The sequence below is a fragment of the Aulonocara sp. 'chitande type north' Nkhata Bay genome, linkage group LG3, assembly GCF_057382095.1.
Source record: "Aulonocara sp. 'chitande type north' Nkhata Bay isolate Kocher_YH1m ecotype deep benthic linkage group LG3, A_spYH_male_GT1.1, whole genome shotgun sequence".
Taxonomy (NCBI): domain Eukaryota; kingdom Metazoa; phylum Chordata; class Actinopteri; order Cichliformes; family Cichlidae; genus Aulonocara; species Aulonocara sp. 'chitande type north' Nkhata Bay.
The window spans coordinates 66,512,221-66,537,364 of NC_141346.1; the positions used below are offsets into that span (position 1 = coordinate 66,512,221).

The window sequence follows — 25,144 nt, forward strand, 5'->3', positions numbered from 1 at the left end:
GAGGACTCTCTTCATGTGAGAGAAAATCTGCTCACACAGATATGTAGAGCAGAATACTGTCAATAAGGCCTCTGCAATGTTCTGAAGACAGTTAAACCTGTCAGGTAGTGATGTCCAGCAGGTGGAAATGCAGCTCCATGAACACGCACAGCTGTGGATTCCAACTGCGTTCGTAGTTCTGCAAACTTTGACCCCACAGAGTCGAGCTTTTCAGTTCAATCAGCTGCATTTCGATGTCCTCTGTGTCCAGCCAGTTAATGCGACACAAATCCAGCTGCTCATTAAAGCTTTCTGGTTTGATCAGAAAAGAAAACATTGGTCCAAACACCTGACGCTTTGGGTCTCTCCTCCTCCTGGGTAACCGACCCCTGCTCTAAAGCATCTGATTTGGATTCCTGAGATCAAATATATTTTCCTTTGGCTTTGTTTTCTTCCCATTTGTGGCTTTAATGTAGTGTTACATCCTGTTTGTTTGCTTCCATCTGTATACATGTCCAGATTCACTGTTATGTTTCTATTCTTACATTGCTGTGTGATCACTGTTCCCTCTGCTGACTGATGTGACCTTTTGTATCTTACACTGATACTTGTCATATTTGTATCTGCGTCTAAAAGATAAAAAGTTTTCCATGCTAAAGCACAGCTCCACCTCCTGCAGTTCTCCCTCTGAACCACTAGATGTCTCTGTTATCTAAATGAAGACGTGCAGCACAGCAACCACAGCAGCGCTCAGATCACACGTGTCCTGTTATTATGTATAAAAGCATGAAACAGGTGAGACAGGTGGGATCAATATTAATGTTGTGGAAATATATGAAAAAGCAACAGAAGAGTGAAAACATTTCCTGTTTCTAGAAAGATCTTTCAGCTCACAGCTGCTCACAGACTGTATTTACAAGTGACAAACTGCAACTCTACAGTACATCTACAGTATATATCAAATATATTCTGTATTCAAATCTATTGAGTGATGTTTGAAAGTCTTTCCAGGTGAGTTTGATCCAGGAGGGTCTGAAGCCAGAGTCAGACAGAGACTGTGCAGAGACTGTAGAAGGACAGAGCAGCAGCAGAGCAGTCCAGATACACTGATGATCCTCTGTCAGATCCAGAGGGACACACACAGGGATGATGCTGGACTCTACATTGTGTCTGACAGTGGAGCTGTTCTCAGAGCAGTTCACTCTGCAGCACTGACAGTCATCTGCACTTCTTCTCATTCCTCTGTCAGTCACTGCTGACTCTCCACCTCCCAGTAACATGGCCCAGTCAGAGCGTCTCTACACACAAGCTGCTGCTGCTTCAACCTCTCTGGATCATCAGGACACAGCTCCTCCTCTCTCAGCACACACACCGTCCTGTTTACCATCTTCGCCTCCACCTGCAGAGAGAAGAAGGAAGAGCAGAGGAGATAAACGAGTGTTTCCAGAGACTCTTCATCAGCTGTCAGTCAGTGATGCAGCACATCCAGTATAAAGAGCAGCAGGGACTTCAGTGCTGGGACTGTACTAGGACTCATTGTTGCTTCACTTTTTCTAATCTTTGGATTTTTATTGAAGTTGATGAAAATGTTTTTCCCTCCTAGTTTGAGTTTGGACTTTCATTCATTAGAAGAACCTTGGTGTGTCCACTCTGAGCTCTGTAGGAACCCCAACAACAAGCCCAACAATCCAGATGGACGGTTCCAGCTGTTAACTGGAGGAATTCCATCCAAACATCTGCTCTCACTAAATTCTTCCTCACCTACAGACTGTGTTCTTCACTGCTTTAAACTTGGAAATGAATGCAGTCATTGGTCTGCGTGCTGCTTTGTTCAGAGAGCTGATTGGCTGTTGACAGTGTTTGATCAGAGCGTGTCAGCCGTTACTATGGTGACCATAAAGGTCAGAAACAGGAAGTGTTTGTGTCCAATCCTGAAGCCTGTCACCATTCTCCTCTCACAGCTTCACTGAGAAGCTGCAGCTTTACAGGAAACACTGGATCTTTGTTTCATACTGACTGTGTTTAGTACAATACTGCTGACAGCACCACCCACTCACTCCATCACTCTACTTACACCAGAGTCTCCAGTCTGTAGTCTGGACTCTGCTGAAGATCAGACAGCTGCTTCACATCTGGATCCTTCAGGTTGTTTCCGTACAGGTCCAGCTCTCTCAGATGGGAGGGGTTGGACTTCAGTGCTGCTGCCAGATAATCACAGCTGATCTCTGACAAACCACAGAGCCTCAATCTGTATAAAGAATGAAAGATGTAAGTTTATTAGACAAAGTGTGAGCTTGAAATCATTCAGTGTTTCATCATCTGTTCAGAGCTGAAGAAGGTTCAGAATGTAGAAGTTTAGAAAATGGAAACTCCAAACAGCTGAAGCCAACAGGAAGCAGCTTCAAACAGGAAACTGTGCAGAGTTTCAGACTATATGTCCTGATGCAGCCAGTTGGATTTTGGAGATTTGAATCTCTGTTCTGTGACTAAGTCCTTGAATCATTTCTTCCAGTTGGTCCAACAAGACAGACTAAGTGTTGGACATGTGTTGTGGCTGTATCAGGGGAGCTTCTAAATGTGATGTGATGGCCCCTCTGGGTCTGTCAGGTCACAGGACTGAAGAGAGCTCAAACTGGGCACACAGTTGTTCCAGTCTGGACCAAAGACTCTATACTGGGACTGAGGGACTGCTTTGACTGCACCCACGGTGACGTTTTAAAGGCTCATGTTCTCACTTAGATCATCGATTTCTACTTACATTTCTTTCTGGGAAAAATGGGGATTACTTTGAAAACAGGAAGTATTTTCCCCAATAAGTAGTCCTGGATTAGTAAATCACTCCAACATGTTCTCAGGCAGAAGAAGCTGTCTTGTTATGAGGGAGAGAAGAAAAAGATTGAGGCACAGAAACTTGTTGAAAGAGAGATAAAGCAGCTAAAATCAGGTGTAAAAGTAAAGCAGAGGATGAGCTGAATAAAGGACACTCAAGGCTGGCTTGGAAAGGAATGAAGTCCATGGTGGGGATGCAGGACAAGGAGCAAAGATGAATGTGATGCTGAATCAGCAGAAGACTTGGACTCATTTGATTCCAGCTTTGATATCATTGATTTCAATGAAGAGCTTTGTGATTGTAGCAAAGGGCTGGTAGCTCTGAGAGTCCCACTGATGAGGTGTTTGTGTGGAAATCTCTTAGTGGGACCAAAGAGAGAAAAAGCCCTGGTCCTGATGCTGTGGGAGGGAAATGATTGAAGTGTGCTGTGAGGAAGTGACTGGGAGGTTTTCACACATTTTCCAGTCCTCCTTGGAACAACAGGAAGTTCCCAGCATATGGAAACAAGGGTTAAGTGTCCTATGGCACTCAGTGATGATGGTGCTGTGGCCCCACCACCTCCACCTCTTTGTAAAGGAACTAACTGTAATCTGAAGCTTCAAATGGAACTAAGACTTCCTCCACTAGGTGGCAGTGTCTGATGAGAAAGTGTTAGTGGAGCTGGCCTGGAGTCAGAAACAGGAAGATGCAGGATTTGGGCTGAAATGGGGAAAGTGGTTCGCACTAGTGCCTTAAAGCAAGAAGGTTGTAGGTTGAAGCTTGTTGGCCTTTCTGTGGAGGTTGGATGTTCTCCCACAGTCCAATGAAATGCTGCTTATGTTCACTGGTGCTTCTAAATTGGCTGTAGGTGTGGATGTGAGAGAGTGCTTCTCTGTCTCTCTCTGCTGGCCCTGTGATGGACTGCTCACCTGTGCAGGTGGACCACGCCTCTTGCCCTATGACAGCTAGGGCACAGGCTGCAGCCCTGTGAGCCTAAGCTGAATAAACAGTTAGCAAAAATGATCCATAGATGGCCTGAAATCCCCCAGTTAGCAGTTTGGTAGATAGCTATGACATGCTAATCCCATCCAGCAGCTGTATTCTACCTGTAAGCTGATCCCTGCTGAGCCAAAGCACTTTTTCATATACAAATTACAACCTTTAATAGAAACCTATTGGTCAGCATCTTATTAGCCTGCTGTTAGCTTCATTCCACAGAAAACTGAGAGAAACTAACAGAGTTGATAAAGAATAAAGAGAAATGTGCTGATTTAAAGCCTTTGAAGTGCTTCAGATGATCTCTGTCCACTTCTGTCCACTCATTCATTCATGTAAGCTTTCTAATGCAGCTTTGATCTTCACAGTCTGCTTCATGAAACTCATTCTAACCCTGAATGTCAGAGTGTTCCTCCTTCTCTTTCCCATCATTCATGCTGGCAGTGGAGGAGATTTGGATGTTGGACTGTGTTTTGGATGATGTGTGTATGTTTGTGTTGGACTGCTGTCTGTAAAGCAAACGCACATTTTGCTTTGGATTTCAGTGTCAGACAGACTTTAAGGTGGAATGAAGAGTTGGAGAGTTTCACAGTGAATTATCCAGTGGAGGATTTTTCTTCTTCTTTGAAGGTTTGAAATGTGAACATTGTTCTGCTGCAGTCAATGGACTAAACCAGAGAAGAAGAAAACAGACTTTACCATGAAGATCCTCAGTGTGGATCAGTATAATATCAGCCTGATGTCTGCAGTTTAGTGTCAGCACAACTAAAACATGCTGACTGACCTCAGAGTTTCAAGTCCACATCCTGGACTCTCCAGGAAACCACACAGATGCTTCACTCCTGAATTCTGCAGGTTGGTGTTCCAGCTCAGCTCTAGCTCTCTCAGATGGGAGGGGTTGGACTTCAGTGCTGCTACCAGATAATCACAGCGGATCTCTGACAGACCACAGTTCTCCAATCTGTGTAAAGAATGAAAGATGTAAGTTTATTAGACAAAGTGTGAGCTTGAACTCATTCAGTGTTTCATCATCTGTTCAGAGCTGAAGAAGGTTCAGAATGTAGAAGTTTAGAAAGTGGAAACTCCAAACAGCTGAAGCCAACAGGAAGCAGCTTCAAACAAACACAACAAGAGAAAAAACTCTGAATGTTTCACATTAAAGTCGTACATTTATCATAAAAACAGGACAAAGACTTGAAAAAGTCGTGTTTTTCCTTCCAGGAGCCACAAGGCTTCACTTTTAAAGGTGAAGTGTGAAAGAAATGGACATATTTGAAGTCCAACACCTTTTTCCAGTCACATTATTAAAGCAGACAAACTACAAGCTCATTTTCATTCCAACAAGTCATCTTCTGACCTGGACTAACAACACTGGTCTCTATGTGCAGCTGGCTGTGAGACCAGTGCTCAGGGAGCGTCTACAAAGTGCAACACTGAAAGAACATCACACACTCATTTGCTTCCAGCACTTTCACACAAACATCTACTGTCATTATTGTCACCAAACTCTGTGGATCCTTTATTGCAAATTCAAATGGGATCAAATGGTCAGACAAAACAGGGTTATGAGGAAATATGATGAAATGTTGTGTATTAGCAGCAAGTTGTCTGTGAAGGTTCTCAGTCATCCAGGTCATCGTAGTCAAAGGAGCTTGCAAAGAAAAGCGTCTGGACTTCTTTAAGTTACTTGAAGACGTTTCACCTCTCATCCGAGAAGCTTCTTCAGTTCTAAGGTCAAATGGTGGAGAGTCCCAGATATAAACCTAGTGGGAGTGATCCCCCACAGAGGGACAAAAGGACCCCCTGATGATCCTCTAATCGCCTGAGCCAAGGTGTGAAACTGGGTGTGGGCCCCAATCAGCCAGAGTTTCGGGTGGGTTCATTGTGAAACCTGGCCCCACCTTATCATGCGAATTCCTGAGATCAGATGGCCCAGGATGTGAGTGGGCGTTAAGGCGTCTGGGAAGGGATCTCAAAACTGGATTGTAGATGGCAGAGAGTTGGTGTCGTAAACCCCGCCTCTGTTCAAAGATGGTCGCTCACAGTGGACATAGATGGCTTCTTTCACTCCTCTTTCAAACCATCTGTCCTCTCTGTCCAAAATGTGAACATTGGCCTCCTCGAAAGAGTGTCCTTTATCCTTAAGATGCAGATGGACTGCTGAGTCTTGTCCTGTGGAGGTGGCTCTTCTGTGTTGTGCCATGCGCTTGTGAAGTGGCTGTTTGGTCTCTCCAATGCACTGTACAGCATACACCACATTGTTAAGCTTGTGTTTAGGAGTTTTGTCTTTCGGGTGAACCAGTTTCTGTCTGAGTGTGTTGCTTGGTCTGAAGTACACCGGGATGTCGTGCTTGGAGAAAACTCTCCTGAGTTTCTCTGATACACCGGCTACATAGGGGATGACAATATTGTTGCGTCTGTCCTTCTTATCCTCCCTCGCTGGTGTCTGGTCTTCTTTGCTGACTTTAAGAACGCCCATGTAGGATAGCCGCACGTTTTGAGTGCTTCCTTTACATGTGTGTGTTCCTTCTTTTTTCCTTCAGGCTTAGAGGGAACATGTTCTGCCCGGTGGTGTAGGGTCCTAATTACTCCAAGTTTGTGTTCCAGAAGGTGATGGGAGTCAAAGAGGAGGTACTGGTCCGTATGTGTGGGCTTCCGGTAAACTTCGATGTTGAGGTTGCCGTTCTCTTCAATGTGCACAGCGCAGTCCAGGAAAGGCAAACAGTTGTCCTTTGTGTCTTCCCTGGTGAACTTGATGTTTTTATCCACAGCGTTAATGTGCGCAGTGAAGGATTCCACTTCTTGTGTCTTGATTTTGACCCAGGTGTCGTCCACATATCTATACCAGTGGCTGGGTACTCTTCCTTTGAAAGACCCAAGAGCCTTTCTTTCCACTTCCTCCATGTAAAGGTTGGCTACAATAGGTGACACGGGGGAGCCCATGGCACAGCCATGTTTTTGTCTGTAAAAGCCTTCGTTGTATTTGAAATATGTAGTGGTGAGGCAGAGGTCTAACAGGGTGCAAATCTGATCGGGTGTGAAGTTGGTCCTGTCCTCCAAGGAGCTGTCTTCTCGTAGTCATTTTCTGACAGTCTCCACGGCCTCCGTGGTGGGTATGCAAGTGAAGAGAGAGACTACATCAAAGGACACCATGGTTTCATCTGGATCCAGTGTAAGTTTCTGGACCTTGTCGGTGAAGTCGGTGGAGTTCTTGATGTGGTGTGGGGTGTTCCCCACGAGAGGAGCAAGGATGGTAGCAAGGTGTTTAGCAATGTTATAAGTGGCTGAGTTTATACTACTGACTATGGGTCTGAGTGGGACAGCTTCCTTGGGGATTTTAGGAAGTCCGTAGATGCAGGGTATGGCACCCCCTGGGTAAAGGCGGTGATATGTAAGGCGGTCAATAATTTTGTCCTTTTCAAAGTCTTGAAGGCAAGCTATAACTTTCTTTTTGTAGCTGCTTGTGGGGTCTTGCTTTAAGGTTTCGTAGGTATTGTTGTCACTGAGGAGAGTAGTGATCTTTGTATGGTAATCTGTAGTGTTTAGGACCACGGTGCATCTTCCCTTATCAGCTGGTAAAACAGTGATGTTGTGGTCTTTGCTCAGGGAAGCGACGGCCTTCTTTTCATGTATTGTGAGGTTGGATGGAGGGACTTTGGCACTGGAGAGTGTGGCTGAGACTTTCATCCTGATTTGCTCTGCTTCTGTCTGTGATAATTTATTAATCCGTATGGCAGATTCTGTGGCTGTGATGAGGTCCACTATGGGCAACTGTTGTGGAGAAATGGCAAAATTGAGTCCTTTGGCTAATACTCTCTTTTCAGGTTCAGTGAGAATCCTGTCTGAAAAGTTCTTAACCCATTTCTCCTGACTGACTTCAGGTGTATTTTCTTCTCTGGGTTGTGTAGGTTCAGGATGAGGAGTGTGTGTTTTTGAAAGCAAGGTGTGAAATTTCCTGCGTTGTCTTTCTTTTCCTTTAGAGTGTTGGGCCCGCTGAGCCTTGTCCACAAACTTGTAAACCTCTTCTAAGATTGGAGAGGGTAGAAGGATTTCCAGTTCCTGCAGGGTCTGGCTGATCTTGATCTGGAGGGCATCTATGGTGAAATGGACCTGTCTTATCCTTTCACTTAAAAGGTGATTTTGTGCTCTCTGTAGAATCAAGTCTGCTCTGTATCCCCTGACAGTGGATCCAAGGCGCAGGCTCTTAGGAACAACTCTGCTTTGTCTACATCTTAGGTTGAAACGGAGATGGTTCCTATAATCCGCTAGTTTCCTTGATTCCCTTTCATACTCCCGCACCAGTTGAAGGGTGTTCCTCCCAAAATGTACGGCAATATGTCTGTGAAGGTTCTCAGTCATCCAGGTCATCGTAGTCAAAGGAGCTTGCAAAGAAAAGCGTCTGGACTTCTTTAAGTTACTTGAAGACGTTTCAACTCTCATCCGAGAAGCAGAGAGGACAGATGGTTTGAAAGAGGAATGAAAGAAGCCATCTATGTCCACTGTGAGCGACCATCTTTGAACAGAGGCGGGGGTTTACGACACCAACTCTCTGCCATCTACAATCCAGTTTTGAGATCCCTTCCCAGACGCCTTAACGCCCACTCACATCCTGGGACATCTGATCTCAGGAATTTGCATGATAAGGTGGGGCCAGGTTTCACAATGAACCCACCCGAAACTCTGGCTGATTGGGGCCCACACCCAGTTTCACACCTTGGCTCAGGCGATTAGAGGATCATCAGGGGGTCCTTTTGTCCCTCTGTGGGGGATCACTCCCACTAGGTTTATATCTGGGACTCTCCACCATTTGACCTTAGAACTGAAGAAGCTTCTCGGATGAGAGGTGAAACGTCTTCAAGTAACTTAAAGAAGTCCAGACGCTTTTCTTTGCAAGCTCCTTTGACTTAGCAGCAAGTTATTGAATCATTTTCCTCAGAAACCAAACAAAATGATTGACAAACATGTTTTTACAAACTCAGTGTTGGACTTGGATCAGCAGGATAAGCTGATGTTTAAAGGCATTTGAGTCTCGCTGTATGAGAGTCCAGTCTATATTTATGGATGATGTTCTTTCAGTGTTGCACTTTGTAGACGCTCCCTGAGCCTCACAGCCAGCTGCACATGGACCAGCTGACATTACCCAGCATTAGAGGCGGGTGTAAAAAAATGGATTTTCCTATTTAAATGGTTTTAATTTGAATAAAGCGATGTTGATTCATTCAATCCTGAATCGATTTTTAATATAAATGTATTTTGCCAGAATCTCAGGTTAAAGCTCCCAAAAGTATTTCAACAACAACCAAACAGACAAAACAGTAAATGAGAGCAGCTAAACACACAAAGATGGAAACACAGAGCGTGGATCGTTCACTCGACGGCACGTACACGGACACGCCGTCTGGGCTGAAAGTGGAAAGCTCACAGATCCTGAAACTGCAGGTTTCATCTGTCTCCAACCAAAACTGACTGAACCAGCAGCAGAAGAAGATCCAAACTACGCTTTACGTTTGATGAACATCGTCATGAATTCTCTCTGACTTTGACGTTTACTTCCTACACAGCTCTCTCTCTCTCAGTGTACTTCAAGAACAGTTTACCTTCAAAAATCTGTTTCCTGCATTATTCACTGCTTATTACGCACCAGTCTGCTGTTGTGTTCACTGCTGTCGGCCTCCGAAAACAAAGCCTCATTTCTGCTGTTCAATACTGAAGAAATTTAAACCTTTTAAAATGATGACAGATTACAAACTCTCAGCTGTGTCTGTAATCAAACCTCTGTAACTTTGCTTCACTTCAGCAGCATCAGCTCATGTTCACATGTTGATTCATGGTTTGCTTCAGTTTTTGATGGACTGCAGAATATTTTGAAGGTTATCTGCTATAAAAAGCCAGAACAGGAAAATCTGCTTCATGTGTTTCTGTTTGATCCTCAGTGACTTTGACACAAAGGCCTCTGCTGTGATGATCACACCTCTGATCAAGTCTCACAGTGTCAGCTTTGTTTTTATACATATGGATATGTGCTGATAAATGATCAGAATTATAATATTTCCCACTGTCTGCTGTGTGCCGTGACCTTTGACCTGCTAAAGACAGTCAGCTGTGGATTATTCATTGTTGTGTCTGATGCTTAGAACTGTGAGGAAGAACACTACACAGTTAATCAGGGTCCCCTCTCTCTGAATCAGGAAAGGTGGGCAGGCCGCGTGTGGGCCGCGGGCCATACGTTGAGTCTCACTGCTTGAAATGTGAACATTGTTCTGCTGCAGTCAATGGACTAAACCAGAGAAGAAGAAAACAGACTTTACCATGAAGATCCTCAGTGTGGATCAGTATAATATCAGCCTGATGTCTGCAGTTTAGTGTCAGCACAACTTTCACATCATATTCATCTCAGCACAACTAAAACATGCTGACTGACCTCAGAGTTTCAAGTCCACATCCTGGACTCTCCAGGAAACCACACAGATGCTTCACTCCTGAATCCTGCAGCTTGTTGTTCCAGCTCAGGTTCAGCTGTCTCAGATGGGAGGGGTTGGATTTCAGTGCTGCTGCCAGATAATCACAGCTGATCTTTGACAAACCACAGTCCATCAATCTGTGTAAAGAATGAAAGATGTAAGTTTATTAGACAAAGTGTGAGCTTGAAATCATTCAGTGTTTCATCATCTGTTCAGAGCTGAAGAAGGTTCAGAATGTAGAAGTTTAGAAAATGGAAACTCCAAACAGCTGAAGCCAACAGGACGCAGCTTCAAACAAACACAACAAGAGAAAAAACTCTGAATGTTTCACATTAAAGTCGTACATTTCTCATAAAAACAGGACAAAGACTTGAAAAAGTCGTGTTTTTCCTTCCAGGAACCACAAGGCTTCACTTTTAAAGGTGAAGTGTGAAAGAAATGGACATATTTGAAGTCCAACACCTTTTTCCAGTCACATTATTAAAGCAGACAAACTACAAGCTCATTTTCATTCCAACAAGTCATCTTCTGACCTGGACTAACAACACTGGTCTCTATGTGCAGCTGGCTGTGAGACCAGTGCTCAGGGAGCGTCTACAAAGTGCAACACTGAAAGAACATCACACACTCATTTGCTTCCATCATCCAACCTGCCGCTGATTGAGACTGCATTGCTTTCTGTGCAGGTACCCCTGATTGTGGCTGCACTACTCCTGTGTCTGCCTCCACTGTGGCTGGAGCAGATGTCGATGGTGGAGGATTCTCCTGTAAGTTGACAATTCCACCTGTCACTTTTCCTGTTTTTCCTTCCGGCCCCCACATAGTACCACCCTCCAGGGCCACCACTGGACAAATATAAGGTGGGGGTGGGCCACTCAGGAAGTCCTTCAGGCTGGGATATAGCTTTCCCTCAGCCTCAGCTTCCTTTTTTAAGGCTGGCTGGATGTCGTTCACTTCCTCTTGCATCCAGTGGGAAACACCTTGGGAGATAATCATAAGCTTACAATACTTACTTTGTTTTTCCATCATAAGTTTCTTTTCAGCCTTTATTTTTCTCCCCTGGAAACGTCCTAAAGATTCCTCTTCAAGCTCCTTGATTCTCTCTTCACATTTCTCCCCTTGTCGTTGAAAGAGGGAGTGCAGAGGGATTCTGTCCTCCAATGTCTTCTGTTGATTTTCACATAATTCCTTCACTTCTTTTTCTAAATCCTGACACTGACGAGCAATCTCTTTTGAAGACGTCCCTTCAGTCATTTTAATGGCTTTCTTCAATTCCTGTATTTGCTCCTTCAGTGGCTTGTATCTCTTTCCCCCTCCAGGGGTCGCCTTTTCCTCTTCAGCCATTTTGCTTTTTGACCTCACTTACCTTACCAAAATGGCTGGTCTTAGGCTCCTCCCCTAGGGGTTGCCTCGTTGTATTTTCCTTTCGGCAGTCAGAATCTCACAAGCTGGTCAAGCCGAACTTCCGCTAGGCTCCAGCCTGAGAGAGAGAGACCGCCCACAGACACACACACACACCCTCTAATCCTCCTTTCAAGCTCAAAGCTTGACAAACGTCTAATATAACAGTTTTAAGCACGCAAAGCCAGCGAAAATTCACTGTCACATTCACTTCCCTAACAACTACAAAGTCTTCACATACAAGAATAATCCAAACAATCTACCATGCACCGTTTTCCCTCCTTATACGAGAGACTCAACCAACTTTTAAAAGCTTTATTTACACAACATCAAATAGAGCACAGATCTCTGCCTTCTCCAGGTAGAGAAAGAAATACGACCCAACTAAAAATCTCCCAACAATCACCCAAAGTTCTCAAATCTTGTCAAGATATTTATCCCCGCACTCCTACCTTACTGGAGTTTTACACAAGGGATCATTACTCATGGAATTCTATTAAACCATAATCACATTAGGAAATCACCAACACAAGACTACAAGGTTTAGTTTATTTAATATACTGAAATCTTTCAACCATACTTCTGAGACCCGCCTTCACCTAACGAAAAGAAGCTCAGAAGGACAGAAAGGGAGAAATAGGGCCGCAGCTGTACACACACACACTCCGCTCGTACTCGCGCGCGTGTGCCCGCTACTGCGCAGCACCACACAACCCCTCCCCTCTGGGAGAGATACACACACACTCTCTGATCCCTGAGAGCGAGAGAAGAGAAAGGCGTTTTCGTTTTTTCACACTCTGAATCCACACAGAAAAAATTCAACAACACAAGACAGTTTATACAATTTACACTTTTAAATGCACAGACACACGAGTAATTTATATACAGTATACACGGGCCCCATAGACGTCATATACCAGAAGAGGTTACTCCTAACTTTTTTGACTAATTTAAAAGCACCTATAGCCCAGGCCTCGCCTTGCTGGTCAATACACACCTCGGGAACGCCCTCCCGATAGCGCTCGAATTCCTAAGAAAACACCATATGCCAGAACAACTTTATCTCACTTCTCTATTTCTCTGCTGGTGTTGCTAAATTTTTGACTAATTTAAAAGCATCTTTCAGCCCAGAGCCTCGCTCTTGCTGATCAATTACCCGTCTCAAGTACGCCGCCTTGAAAACGGCCTCATTACTAAGTTCTAGTACTTTAAAACTGCTTCCCCGCCCGGACACCCGGATCTCCACCAGCGGCGTGAAATATCCCAGATCACGCTTTTGGCTTTACTTAAAGTTCACAAGCTCCTGACGTTTAAATAGGAGGCAGCCGGTCCGCGACTCTACCTGCCAATTAATGCAGTATAAGACACTCACTCCTAGAATGCCTGGCCATTAAGGGCGTCCCAAGTGCCCTCGGTAGACCAAACCGAGCTTAAACATAACAACGCGTCCGTTGCATGTGGCGTCTGCCAAAACGCTGAACAGCCTGCATTCTTAGGGGCCGCGCCCCAGTCCTAATCAAATTTACTTATTTTAAAAGCCTCACTGTGGGTACCCTGCCCTCCAGTTTAATTACCTGAGACCCAAAACCGCGTTTTTGCTACCCAATCAAAACCAAATTATCCCTACACTACCGATTGACTGGCTGGCATTCCCAGTCAACCCACAGTTAAACCTCTTAAACCGTATTTATTTGTTTCCACACACCTTAAACCGTATTAACTTAAACACATAACTTCTTAACTCAAAATTCACCCCCAAAATGAACAACAATGAATTTAGTCAGACTACTATGCCCTATTTTAAAACTAATTAGTCAAAATCACTATGGACCAACGCCAGAAGCCCAGACTGAGTGAATATTATTTAATTAAATTTAGTTTTAACTTCCAATATAGCGCCTTTGGATAAAAATCAACAGGTGGCACTCACCTTTTCTTATGTCGCCTGGCGTCACTCAGATAGGCTGCTGGCCTTCGCCCCCTTTGTCACCTTCCACGACGAGCTGCAGGTTGCAACTCCTCCCCACCCGGAGTTTCGGCACCAGGAATTGTTAAGGTTCGTTCGAGTTAGGGAAGAGAAGAAAGCAAGCCCAAGTCGAAGTAGGTGTCAAAAATAGTGATGTTTATTACACACTTTGTGCACTTAGTGTGGGAAAAGACAATTTGCAATCGAATCTTCTCGTCAACTGAAGCATCAGTCTCCTTATATTGCCTTTATGACATCACAGTTGGATCTTTACTGGAAATGATCTCAAATGATAACAATTCCCCGCCTATCCCAAAGTTTTCCCTTATATAGACATCACTGCTACTCTTAAGAGAAAAACAAGTGTGTATTACATTGTGCATTTTGTGAAAGTGTATTTATCAGAAAAACTGTCCTCAGATGACCCTCCTATTATTACTAAGTGTGTAGGTGAACGTGCGTGTGTTACATAAGTGCGTGCATGTAAGTAGAGGCCAGCGTACGTGCAGAACTCCACGCAGGCCTGCCAGGGCCCAACAGGACTAGTGGGTCTGTATAGTGTGACTGCTCTGCTTTAACGTGCAACAACTTTATATAAACAGTCAGTGTGCATTAATATTTGCTCAAACTAACACAGATGTAATTAAAAGATTATACTGTCAACAGATTCAACAATGGTAAATGATTAATCAATGATAACTGATTGTGAGAATACAAAATAAAATATCTCCTGATCACAAGAGGAAACAGAGACGCCTCCCCTTCAAAGTAAAAGCTGCTCCTTTTGGACACAGTATCAGAGAAAGTCTACAGTATAACATAGAAAAGACAGAACAAAGTTTTGGTTGTTTTTAAATTTTGCAGAAATGAAACTACACTAAGCTCAATTATGTGACTGACATTTCATCCCATGTCAGTTTGGCCTCATCCTGGGCTGGATTATCCAGCACACACTCTGACCACAGGCCCAGGGGCCACGCACAGCTGGGCTCCATCCAAGAGACAGGAAACAAACCAACACAATAATAAAAAGCACCATGTGATCTTCTTACATCTTCAAGACAAACATAGTAAAAACATGAGCATATTTGTTTCCTGATAAAATGATGTGACAGGTAGAACAGAGTAAAGTGGTGGTGTTACAGCCTTTCTCCCCTCTGCTGCCGAGGCTGTTAGTCTCTCCCAAACTCAGCTACAGGACTTCCAAATGAATGAAAGCTGCAGAAGTGGCTTTACAAATGAAAGAGGAAGAGGAGAAGAAGAGGAGAGGGAGGCCACCCTGACCATCACTCCAGCTGAAAACATCACACTTCCATTAAAGTTGGTGAGGAAATGTTGAGCAGGATGAGCTGCTGGATAATCTGGAGGCTGTAGCAGCAGCTCACAGTCACAGTGGATTTCCACTCATGAAAAAGCTCTGGCTGCTTCATTTCTCATCTCATATCAGAGACTTTAATGCTTCACTGAAGCTGTACTGTGATGCTTCCATATCCCAGTGAGGCCTCCATAATGATTTCAGCTGTTCTGTACACACACTGTGTGCCCTGTATGGCTCAAAGTCTCTGCAGCCTGTTTTTATCTGCTATCATCAGATCTTCATCATCCTCATTCACATCCCTCACACACTCTACAGCCTCATCAGCACTGACTTCATCTTCACTGACTGATGGAGCACAACATGAACCTGTGGAGGCTGAAACACTGTCCTGTCAAACATCTCCCCGTCACCACTCCACTTCTGTCAGCCTTTAAATGAACCCTGCTCAAGTCTGTCACTTCTGTTTGGAGCCAAAAGGAAAAACTGTTGTTCAGTCGTTTGGAAAGACAACATTTCTGAAAGCACGCAAACTTCTTCACATTTGTCTTCAGACACATCCTGAACATTTAGGAACTAAAGAAAGTTTCAAACATCAATCAAAGACCTGAAATATAGAAAAACAACAACAGTCAGTGAACTCACCTCAGAGTCTCCAGTCGACAGTTTGGACTCTCCAGTCCAGCACACAGAAGCTTCACACCTGAATCCTGGAGGTTGTTGTTGTTACTCATGTCCAGCTCTGTCAGATGGGAGGGGTTGGACTTCAGAGCTGAGGCCACAACTTCACAGTGAGACTCTGAGAGTCGACACTCAGTCAGTCTGTGATGATAGAAAATATAAAACGTGTTATTATTAAAGCAGAAAATCTGCATTATAAACACAGACTGAATGTATATGAAGACAAAACAGAGTGAGGTCATAATCTGATGAATCTGCTCTTCACATCTGTGCTTCAGCTCCTCTTACTGTGTTTGACATGACACAACGATTGAGTCTCTCTCAGACCTGCAGACTTTTAATGAGAATCTTTGTTTGGCGTTAATCTGCAGATGAAGGAGGAAGATGGTGTCACATTTAGGCTTCCATAATGTCCACAGTCTGTCACTGAGATCTGATCCAGAGTCAGAGTGAAGACACACATTTGGACTGTTTCCTGTTTTGACTCCAGAACATTTTGAATGAGTTCAGCTCAGTGAAGAGTTCCAGCTGGAAAGATGATCTCTGTTTGCTACCTGCTGTCAGGTACGACTGTTCACGTCCACACGCAGGAAAAACCTGCTGACTGTTACCAAACGGAGCAGAAATCTCATCACTGGACAATAATGATGAATGAACTCAGAGCTGTTGATATCAGATCTGATTTCAGGGGAACTAAACACAGAAATGATTGGCTCATTTGAGCTTTCTGAGCCATTATCTGCTGCTGTGTCGCTAGTTGGCAGAAAATGATTTGTATTCCTGTTCAGGGCTTCAGTGTTTATGAGTCCAGATCCAGGTGACAGCAAGTCAAAATGATGTTACCTGTCTGTGTCCAGCAGCAGCCTGTATTCACTTTGAATATTGTTATAACCTGACATGGATCAGTTTGTCTTTGATTGGTTTGTAAATGTCACTGTTTCCATTGGACCTGAGTGACGTACAAAGACAGAGAGGGAGAGAAAGGAGAGAGAGGATGGAGACAGCAAAGAGAGAGCAAACACAAACAGGTGAGAGTGGACAGGTGACCAAGGTCAGCAACCAATCAGAGAGCTTCTGTTTGACCCACAGTCACTGATGATGACTGCACATAACCAAGCAGTGTGTTACTCTGATATCAAATATGGATCCTGCTCTTATAATAATGATCATCAGATGATATTATTGTGTTATTTTGTAGCTGAATACGATGTATGTGTGATTATCAGTGAAAGAAGCAGTGAGGAGGATGGAGAGAGAGAGAGGACAGAGGGTGAAGTTAGAAACACTAAAAGGATTTTTCATGGATTTCATGGATGATTTGAGTGATTTCCAGCAGGACACTTAAACATGTCAGTGGACGTCCTAAAGAACATATTCACTGATATGAAACGTGTCATTGAACAGGATCAATATCAGTGGAAACATGGTGGAAACAGCTGTGACTGCATGGATGTGACACACTTCAAATCTGTTCTCCACTCTTGGATTTGGGATCCATGGAGCTGCTGCTGAGTCTGTACAATAAAGGAATGGTGTGGAAGGTTGCAGCGTACGGACACAAACACTTTGTGGTTACAATCTGATTTTATTTTCAACATTAAACTACTAACCTACATTGATCAATGATGTTAATGATCACATCTGGACTCACCCAGCCTTTCTGCAGTTCCTCACAGCTGGAATCAGTCTCTGTCGTCCCCGCTCTGATGTTTTGTACTTCAGCAGGTCCAACTCATCCAGAACCTCCTCTGACATCTGCAGCATGAAGGCCAGAGCTGAGCACTGGATCTCAGAGAGTTTCTTCTCTGATCTGTTCTCTGACTTCAGGAACTCTTGGATCTCCTGAAATAATGAGAGATGGTTCATCTCCATCAGACAGTGGAAGATGTTGATGTTTCTTTCAGGAGAGATTTTATAACTGTTCATCTCCTTCAGGTTGTTGATGACTCTCTGGATGGTTCCTGGACTGATCTCTGTCTGACCCAGCAGACCTACTAAGAGTCTCTGGTTGGACTCCAGACAGAGGCCATGAAGGAAGCGAACAAACAGGTCCAGGTGGCCATTTTTACTCTGGAGGGATTTATACATGACTCGTTTAAGGAAATCATCCAGAGAGGACTCGTTGTATTTTTGTCCCAAAAAGTTCTTCAGCACCTTTGTCTTCCTGTTGGTGTGACAGTGGAACATGTAGACAGCAGCCAGAAACTCCTGAATGCTCAGATGAACAAAGCAGTAGACTGGTTTCTGGAAGATCACACACTCTCTTTTGAAGATCTCTGTACAAACTCCTGAGTACACCGAGGCCTCTGTCACATCCAGACCACACTGCTCCAGGTCTTCTTGGTAGAACATGATGTTTCCTTTCTCCAGATGTTCAGACGCCAGCCTCCCCAGCTTCAGAAGAACTTCCCCGTCAGCCTCCATCAGCTCCTGTGGACTCGTCTCGTGTCCCTCATGGTACTTGTTCTTCTTCCTCTTTGTCTGAACCAGCAGGAAGTGTGAGTACATGTCAGTCAGGGTCTTGGGCAGCTCTCCTCTCTGCTCTGTAGTCAACATGTGCTCCAGAACTGTAGCAGTGATCCAGCAGAAGACTGGGATACTACACATGATGTGGAGGCTCCTGGATGTCTTCATGTGGGAGATGATTCTGCTGGACAGCTCTTCATCACTGAATCTCCTCCTGAAGTACTCCTCCTTCTGGGCGTCAGTGAAGCCTCGTACTTCTGTCAGCCTGTCAACACATGTAGGAGGGATCTGATTGGCTGCTGCGGGTCGGGAAGTTATCCAGACGAGAGCCGAGGGAAGCAGATTCCCCTGGATGAGGTTTGTCAGCAGCTGGCTGACTGATGACTTCTGTGTGACATCAGACAGCAGCTTCCTGTTGGTGAAATCCAATGAAAGTCTGCTTTCATCCAGGCCGTCAAAGATGAACAAAAGCTGAGAGACAGCCAGCTTCTCTGCTGTGACCTTCTGTAATGTTGGATGGAAAACATGGAGCAGCTCCAGAAGACTGTACTGCTCACCTCTGATCAGGTTCAGCTCCCTGAATGAAAGCAGAACCACCACACTGACATGTTGGTTCTCCAAGCCCTCTGCCCAGTCCAGAGTGAACTTCTGCACTGAGAAGGTTTTTCCAACACCAGCCACGCCGTTGGTCAGAACCACTCTGATGGGTCTCTGTTGGTCAGGTAAGCCTTTAAAGATGTCCTGGCACCTGATTGGAGCATCATGGAGGGCGTCCATCTTGGAAGCTGTCTCCAGCTGCCTCACCTCATGTTGGGTATGAACCTCTTCACTCTGTCCCTCTGTGATGTAGAGCTCAGTGTAGATGGTGTTGAGGAGGGTTCTACTTCCTGTTTCATCACTTCCTTCAGTCACACGTTCACATCTCCTCCTCAGACTGATCTTATGTTCATCTAAAACCTCCTGCAGACCAACATCTGCTGAAAGAAAGAAAAACAATGAGACTAAAGAGAAAGAAAACTCTTCAATGTCTGAACAACACAAGAAGTCCAGTTTTCAGAAATGAGTCCATCAGCAGACAGATGTTCAGTCTTACTTTGTACACAGCTGCTCTGACTGGCTGTCTGCAGTCCAGCTCTGCTTCTGGATCTTTCTCCACACTGTGCAGAAGCTCTGATGGTGACACAGAAAAGTCACAGTGGAGATACTTCTGTCCACCTTTGATTAGACTCATTATAAAAAGGAAAACAAAGTTTGAACACAGTCATGTTTCCAGTTCACTGACTTACATTTAGAAATCAGAAATCAGAAATCAGAATGGGTTTATTGCCAGATGTTGAGGTTTACAACATTAGGAAATTGCTGCGGTGCTTCAGTGCAGACAATAAGAATTAAAGTGCTATGTAGAAAGAAAGATATGTGCATGAGATATACATGAGATATATACATGAGAATAAGAATTATGAGTGCTACGTAGAAAGATATATACATGAGTGCAGGTGGTGATCAGTGCCAAACATGAAATGATGCAGTTACACAGCGTAGGGTCATGTGTTAGTGGCGGGGACAATCATGTGGTTATTGTTCATGTGTCCAACAGCAGAGGGGAAGAAACTGTTCTTGTGGCGAGAGGTTCTGGTGCGAATGGACCGGAGCCTCCTGCCTGAGGGGAGCAGGTCAAACAGACTGTGTCCAGGGTGAGAAGGGTCAGCTGAGATCCGGGCTGCACGCCACAGTGTCCTGGAGGTGTACAGGTCCTGCAGAGATGGGAGTCTGCAGCCAATCACCTTCTCAGCAGAGCGCACAACACGCTGCAGTCTCTGTTTGTCCCTGATAGTGGCTCCAGCGTACCACACGGTGATGGAGGAGGTGAGGATGGACTCGATGATTGCAGTGTAGAATTGCATCATCGTCCGTGTTGGCAGGTTGAATTTCTTCAGCTGCCTCAGGAAGTACATCCTCTGCTGGGCTTTCTTGATGACGGAGGTGATGGTGGGCTCCCACTTCAGGTCCTGGGTGATGGTGGTACCCAGGAAGCGGAATGAGTCCACAGAGGTGATGGGGGTGTCAGTCAGGATGATGGGGGGGAGTGGGGCTGTGTGCTTCCTGAAGTCCACAATAATCTCCACTGTCTTCTGGGCATTCAGCACCAGGTTGTTGTGGCTGCACCAAGACACCAGACGTTCAACCTCTCTCCTGTAGGCAGACTCGTCCCCGTCCGAGATGAGCCCAATGACGGTGGTGTCATCTGCGAACTTGATTAGCTTGACAGACTGGTGGGTGGAGGTGCAGCAGTTGGTGTACAGGGAGAAGAGCAGAGGAGAAAGAACACAGCCCTGAGGGGAGCCGGTGCTGATGGTCCGGGAGTCCGAGACATTCTTTCCCAGCCTCACGTGCTGCTTCCTGTCCGTCAGGATGTCAGTGATCCACCGGCAGATGGGATCAGGCACATTCATCTGGGAAAGCTTGTCTCGGAGATGGTCTGGAAGGATGGTGTTGAAGGCAGAGCTGAAGTCCACAAACAGGATCCTGGCGTAGGTTCCTGGGGAGTCCAGATGCTGCAGGATGAAGTGTAGGGCCATGTTGATGGCATCGTCTACAGACCTGTTGGCTCTATATGCAAACTGCAGGGGGTCCAGGAGGGGGGCCGTGAGGGTCTTGAGATGGGAGAGAACTAGGCGCTCAAATGACTTCATGACCACAGATGTCAGAGCCACGGGTCTGTAGTCATTTAGTCCAGTGATCCTAGGTTTCTTGGGGACAGGGATTATGGTGGAGGACTTAAAGCAGGCAGGCACATGACATGCCTGCAGTGAGGAGTTGAAGATGCCAGAAAACACTGGGGCCAGCTCGTTTGCACAGTGTCTGAGGGTGGCAGGAGACACACCGTCTGGGCCGGGAGCTTTCTGAGCATTCAGACTCTTAAACTGCTTCCTCACACCTTCTTCATGAATATGAAGAGTTGTGGTGGGAGGAGGTGGTGTGAAATCCTCTTTTGTGTGGGGTGAGGGGGCGGGTGTTGCAGGTGAACAGTTTGAAGGTGGTGATGGCTCTATGGAGGGGGGGAGGTGGGGGAATGGGTGTCCAAAGTGTCTCTATTGTTGGGGCCGTTGGAGGTGTGAAGGCTGCCTGATGGCTCGTCAAAACGACAGTAGAAGTCGTTGAGGGTGTTGGCCAAGAGCAAGTCATCAGTGGAGTGGGGGGTTTTAGGCTTGTAGTTTGTAATATTCCTAAAACCTTTCCACACAGAGGCCGAGTCATTCTCTGAGATCTGCTGCTGCATCTTCTCAGAGTGCTGATGTTTGGCAATGTCCACTTCCTTAGTGAACCTGTACTTGGCCTCTCTGTAGCAGTCCCTGTCTCCGCTTATTCCATGGACACTCACTCTAACCTGAACCACAGCTACAACCCAACATTGTTGAGGCCTCATCTCCTCCTTTCCTGACTGTAGAGGTTAAATATGCAACAACCAACAAATAAAAGAATTTGGTTCATTTCAAAGAAACTCACACGGTGACCAAGTAAAGTAACCGTAGTAAAGGAGACAACATCCCGTTGATGGTGGGATTATTTGAAAGATTTGCTTTAGTCACGTCACCAAATGCAGTTGAACCACCCGTGGATCCATGTTTGACCATTCTACCACTCTGAGCTCTGCTTTTTAATCATTTTATTATTATCATCATTCATTTATTCATTCTTTGGAGGGGGGCTATTTCCTAATGCCGCCCCAATAAGCTGATGTTCAAGGGGAAATATAACAGAAACTCTTTCAGTGTTATTCATTAATAAATTAACAGATAAACTGTGAAGAAGAAAAAAACTGAGATTTAAAGGAGAGAGTGAGAAACTTGATCATCCATCCTCATAATACATGTTTATCAGTATCTGCTGCGACCATACTGCAGTAATAACTACAAGTCTACATTTCTGTGACTGTTGATCAATCACAGCAGGAATCTGAGCTCATCTCTGCACACAGAGCAGCTTCAGCTCTGGGATAAACTGCTCGCTTCACGTCCTTCTCAGCTCACAGACACTCATCCTGATATTTTCCTTTAACATTTGATGGTATAATTCATCTGAGTTTACACTTTATCTGCATGAATACAGAAAAACAGACCCAAACACCAGAAACCATCAGTTTCACCATGTAGAATATATTGTTGTTTCCTTTTAATTCAGAGAAAAACTCTGATTTGGATTTTCTCTGTTCTCTTTGCCACAGCCCATCCCAGCAGCAGCTGAAGCAGCTGACTGTCACAACACTGAACAACACTTTAGGAGGAATTTCAGAGGTCAGTAAAGCTCCAGTTTCAACATCAGTTAATTAATCATAGTTCATCATAAATGTGAACCTGGCTGGCACACATGTTAATGTTAGCCATTTAAATATTAGCAGTTAGCTGAGGCCACAAGAAGAAGAGGCCCTAGAAGAACAATGGATGATAAGATTAGATTTTCAAGACTAGGCAGAGACATGTTTTCCTTCACTGTCTCTTACAGAGGAGGGAGCAGATACCAGACGAGGTCACGGAGGTACGGGGAGGATTCGCAGCAGACAGCAAGACTGCCACGTCCATGCGAAAGAGCGATGGCGAGAGAGCGATAATCTCTGTTTTTGTCTCCCTATATAATGTTGTACAGCCCATGTGAGGGTTATCCTCTCTGTGAACCAGATGCTTGATTTCACACAGAGGTCCACCAACTGATCAGTTATGGAACGATTTACCTCGACAGGCTCCTTCACTCGCTCCTTTTAAACCTCCTTTAAAACACACTTTTACTCCCTGACCTTTGACCCAGTGTGACATGTTGACTCACTACCTCAGACAGCTTAAAAATAGTCTTGTTGTTTTTTGGTGCTGCCTAAAAGAACCGTAAATATCTGTCCTATATACAGTTATGTTCATATATTTTTGTGCTACATCAGGAAACTCAAAAACATAGTTTGTAATATTTTAATCCTTATTTTTAAAACTGTTTTTGTCATTTTTCTTCTCCCATTGCATCAAAAATCATTATTTACACTGAATAAATGAGTCAGCAGCTCTCTTACATTGTTGCTGCAGGTTCATTACTGAAGTTTAGAGGTATTCCTTTGGACCAGTCACTCCTCACAGACACACAGCTGGATGCTGCAGATCCTGCTCCATCCTCTTCCTCCATCTTCTTGATGTCAGGGTGGAGTTAGTCTGAGAGGCAAACACACACACTCAGAGGTGCTGTTGTACTGGAAGCATCACACTGACGGGTTTCTAAAGTTCTCATTGATCATTTCATGGAGTTTCTGTGGTAAACACTGTCCTGTGACGTATGTGTTATGGTGAGGGTCATGAGGGCTAACCAGCCCCACTCCTTACTCCTCATATTTCAGCCTGAAGCACAATAACAGCCTAAACCTAACCAGGAGGCTGTAACCTCAAAGGGACTTCATGGTTAGAAATAAAGGTTCAATGAAATGAAGCAGATCATAAAAACATGAGTTCCAACTTTAAAAGAAGCATCCACACGATGACGGCACAGCAGAGGAGCACTTTCTCTAACACACTGATTCAGTTCCACTGACACAAGGACACACACAGGAAGGCACACACACACACAAGCCTTTATAAGAAACAACACAATCATCTGCGCTTGACTTGTCAATCCAAGTCCTTAGCCCATGAGCCCACGGTATCAGACCACAGATATTCCCTTACTTTGAAAAAATAAAGCCAGTTTTCAGAACAGACCTGATGTTTATGCTACAGCCTGTTTACCAATATAATCAATATCAGATATCAGAGCAACAGAAACCTCGGTGATCAGGACGCTGGGACTGAGAACAGGAAGTGGCTCAAACGTCACAGTTTCATAACGTCACCCTGAACTCCACCCACGGAGTTTCTGTCGCCATTGTAGTTTTCCCGTGATAAAGGCGGGTCTTTCTGTGAATCTGCACGCTCATTGGCTAATAACTCGGGATTGACACATCGTTATCCAATGAGCGTGCGGGAACTTCCGACATAAAGTTGTTTCCTTTGAAAAACCAAAGTCTGATTATTTTTGCCTCCACTGACGGAGCCTGTTGTTCCCGCCACAGAGACACAGTAATGTCAGAGCGGTGTTAACACTCACCCTGCCTCAGCACAGCTCTCACTCTCCTCCTGCTCTCTCACACTAAACGGAGGCTCAGCTAAACTCACTTCCTCTCTACTTACAGGAAACCAGCGCTCAGAGGAGCCGACCGGCCTCACATTTCACCCACAGACACGAACAGCGTGGAATTATTTTATGTCATAAGAAGAAACATATTCATGTTAACACTCACCTGCCTCAGCTCCACCTTCCTCCTCCTCTCAACGGAGGCTCAATACTTTCACTTTCACTGCTGCTCCCTAAACACAGAGGATGCTGGGACTTGTAGTGTTTTTCCTTCCGGTACGGTCTTCCTCTTTGTCTGTTTGTGTTTGTGTTCAAGTTATTTTGATCATGTAAACATCAACAGAACACGTGAAGCCACACAGAGTTTGTATGTCGAGGTGGGTAGGAGGGTTTGAGGGTTTGGGGAGGGGTCAGAGGGAAGAGGTCTCTGCAGTTGCAGGATCTCTAACATTAGAATCTAAAAATGTGTCTCATATAGGTGTCATTTTGGTACTTTACACGTCACACAGTTTCAACAACTCCTTATATGGTACAAGTTCCTCTTTTCTGTCTGGCTTCCAGTATTTATTAATATGCTTGTATATTTCTACACTAACTTCCTGTTTTTCAGTCTGGCTGAGCACTTAGTTTGTGAGTCAAAAGTGGCCTTGCTTTATAAACCTTCATTATTAAAGTACATAAAACAATATAATCAGAAAATAAGCACTAAGAATATATTGATTACATGACAGTTCTCCCCCTTTTTGTGTTTCCTAAGAAACACGACATAATTCCTGATTTATCCCATTAAGTTTACTTGCATGTTAAAAGGCTAAAATATAACAAAAGAGATTATGCTAAACAAAATGAAACCTTTCAATTGCCCAACTCTATCTGTCCCCTCAACGGGTTGTATGTTGTTGTATCCCCTTTTTTACCCAGAATCC

The 25,144-nt window shown here is 44.7% G+C and overlaps 2 protein-coding genes across 2 annotated transcripts in view; one reads left to right on the forward strand and one right to left on the reverse strand.

The window, feature by feature from the left end:
- The window catches only part of LOC147336670 (uncharacterized), a 239,134-nt gene that overhangs the window by 124,694 nt on the left and 89,296 nt on the right, over window positions 1–25,144 (forward strand). The window lies entirely within an intron of this gene.
- LOC147336675 (protein NLRC3-like) lies at window positions 4,550–23,644 on the reverse strand. Its single transcript, XM_086285551.1, has 6 exons — window positions 23,131–23,644; window positions 19,168–19,244; window positions 17,260–19,051; window positions 15,573–15,749; window positions 10,206–10,382; window positions 4,550–4,745 (listed from the first exon to the last, which is right to left on the reverse strand). Exons 1-6 carry the CDS (start codon window positions 23,238–23,240, stop codon window positions 4,550–4,552), a joined length of 2,529 nt encoding a protein of 842 aa, XP_086141677.1. The 5' UTR covers window positions 23,241–23,644.

Excerpts from the sequence above, each read along its gene's own strand:
- LOC147336675 (XM_086285551.1), bottom strand. The coding sequence starts at position 23,240 with ATGGAGGAAGAGGATGGAGCAGGATCTGCAGCATCCAGCTGTGTGTCT. Across the intron at positions 19,245-23,130 it reads AATGAACCTGCAGCAACAAT|AGCTTCTGCACAGTGTGGAG; the intron begins GTAAGAGAGCTG and ends TGTCACCATCAG. Across the intron at positions 15,750-17,259 it reads AGGAACTGCAGAAAGGCTGG|ACTGACTGAGTGTCGACTCT; the intron begins GTGAGTCCAGAT and ends CTATCATCACAG.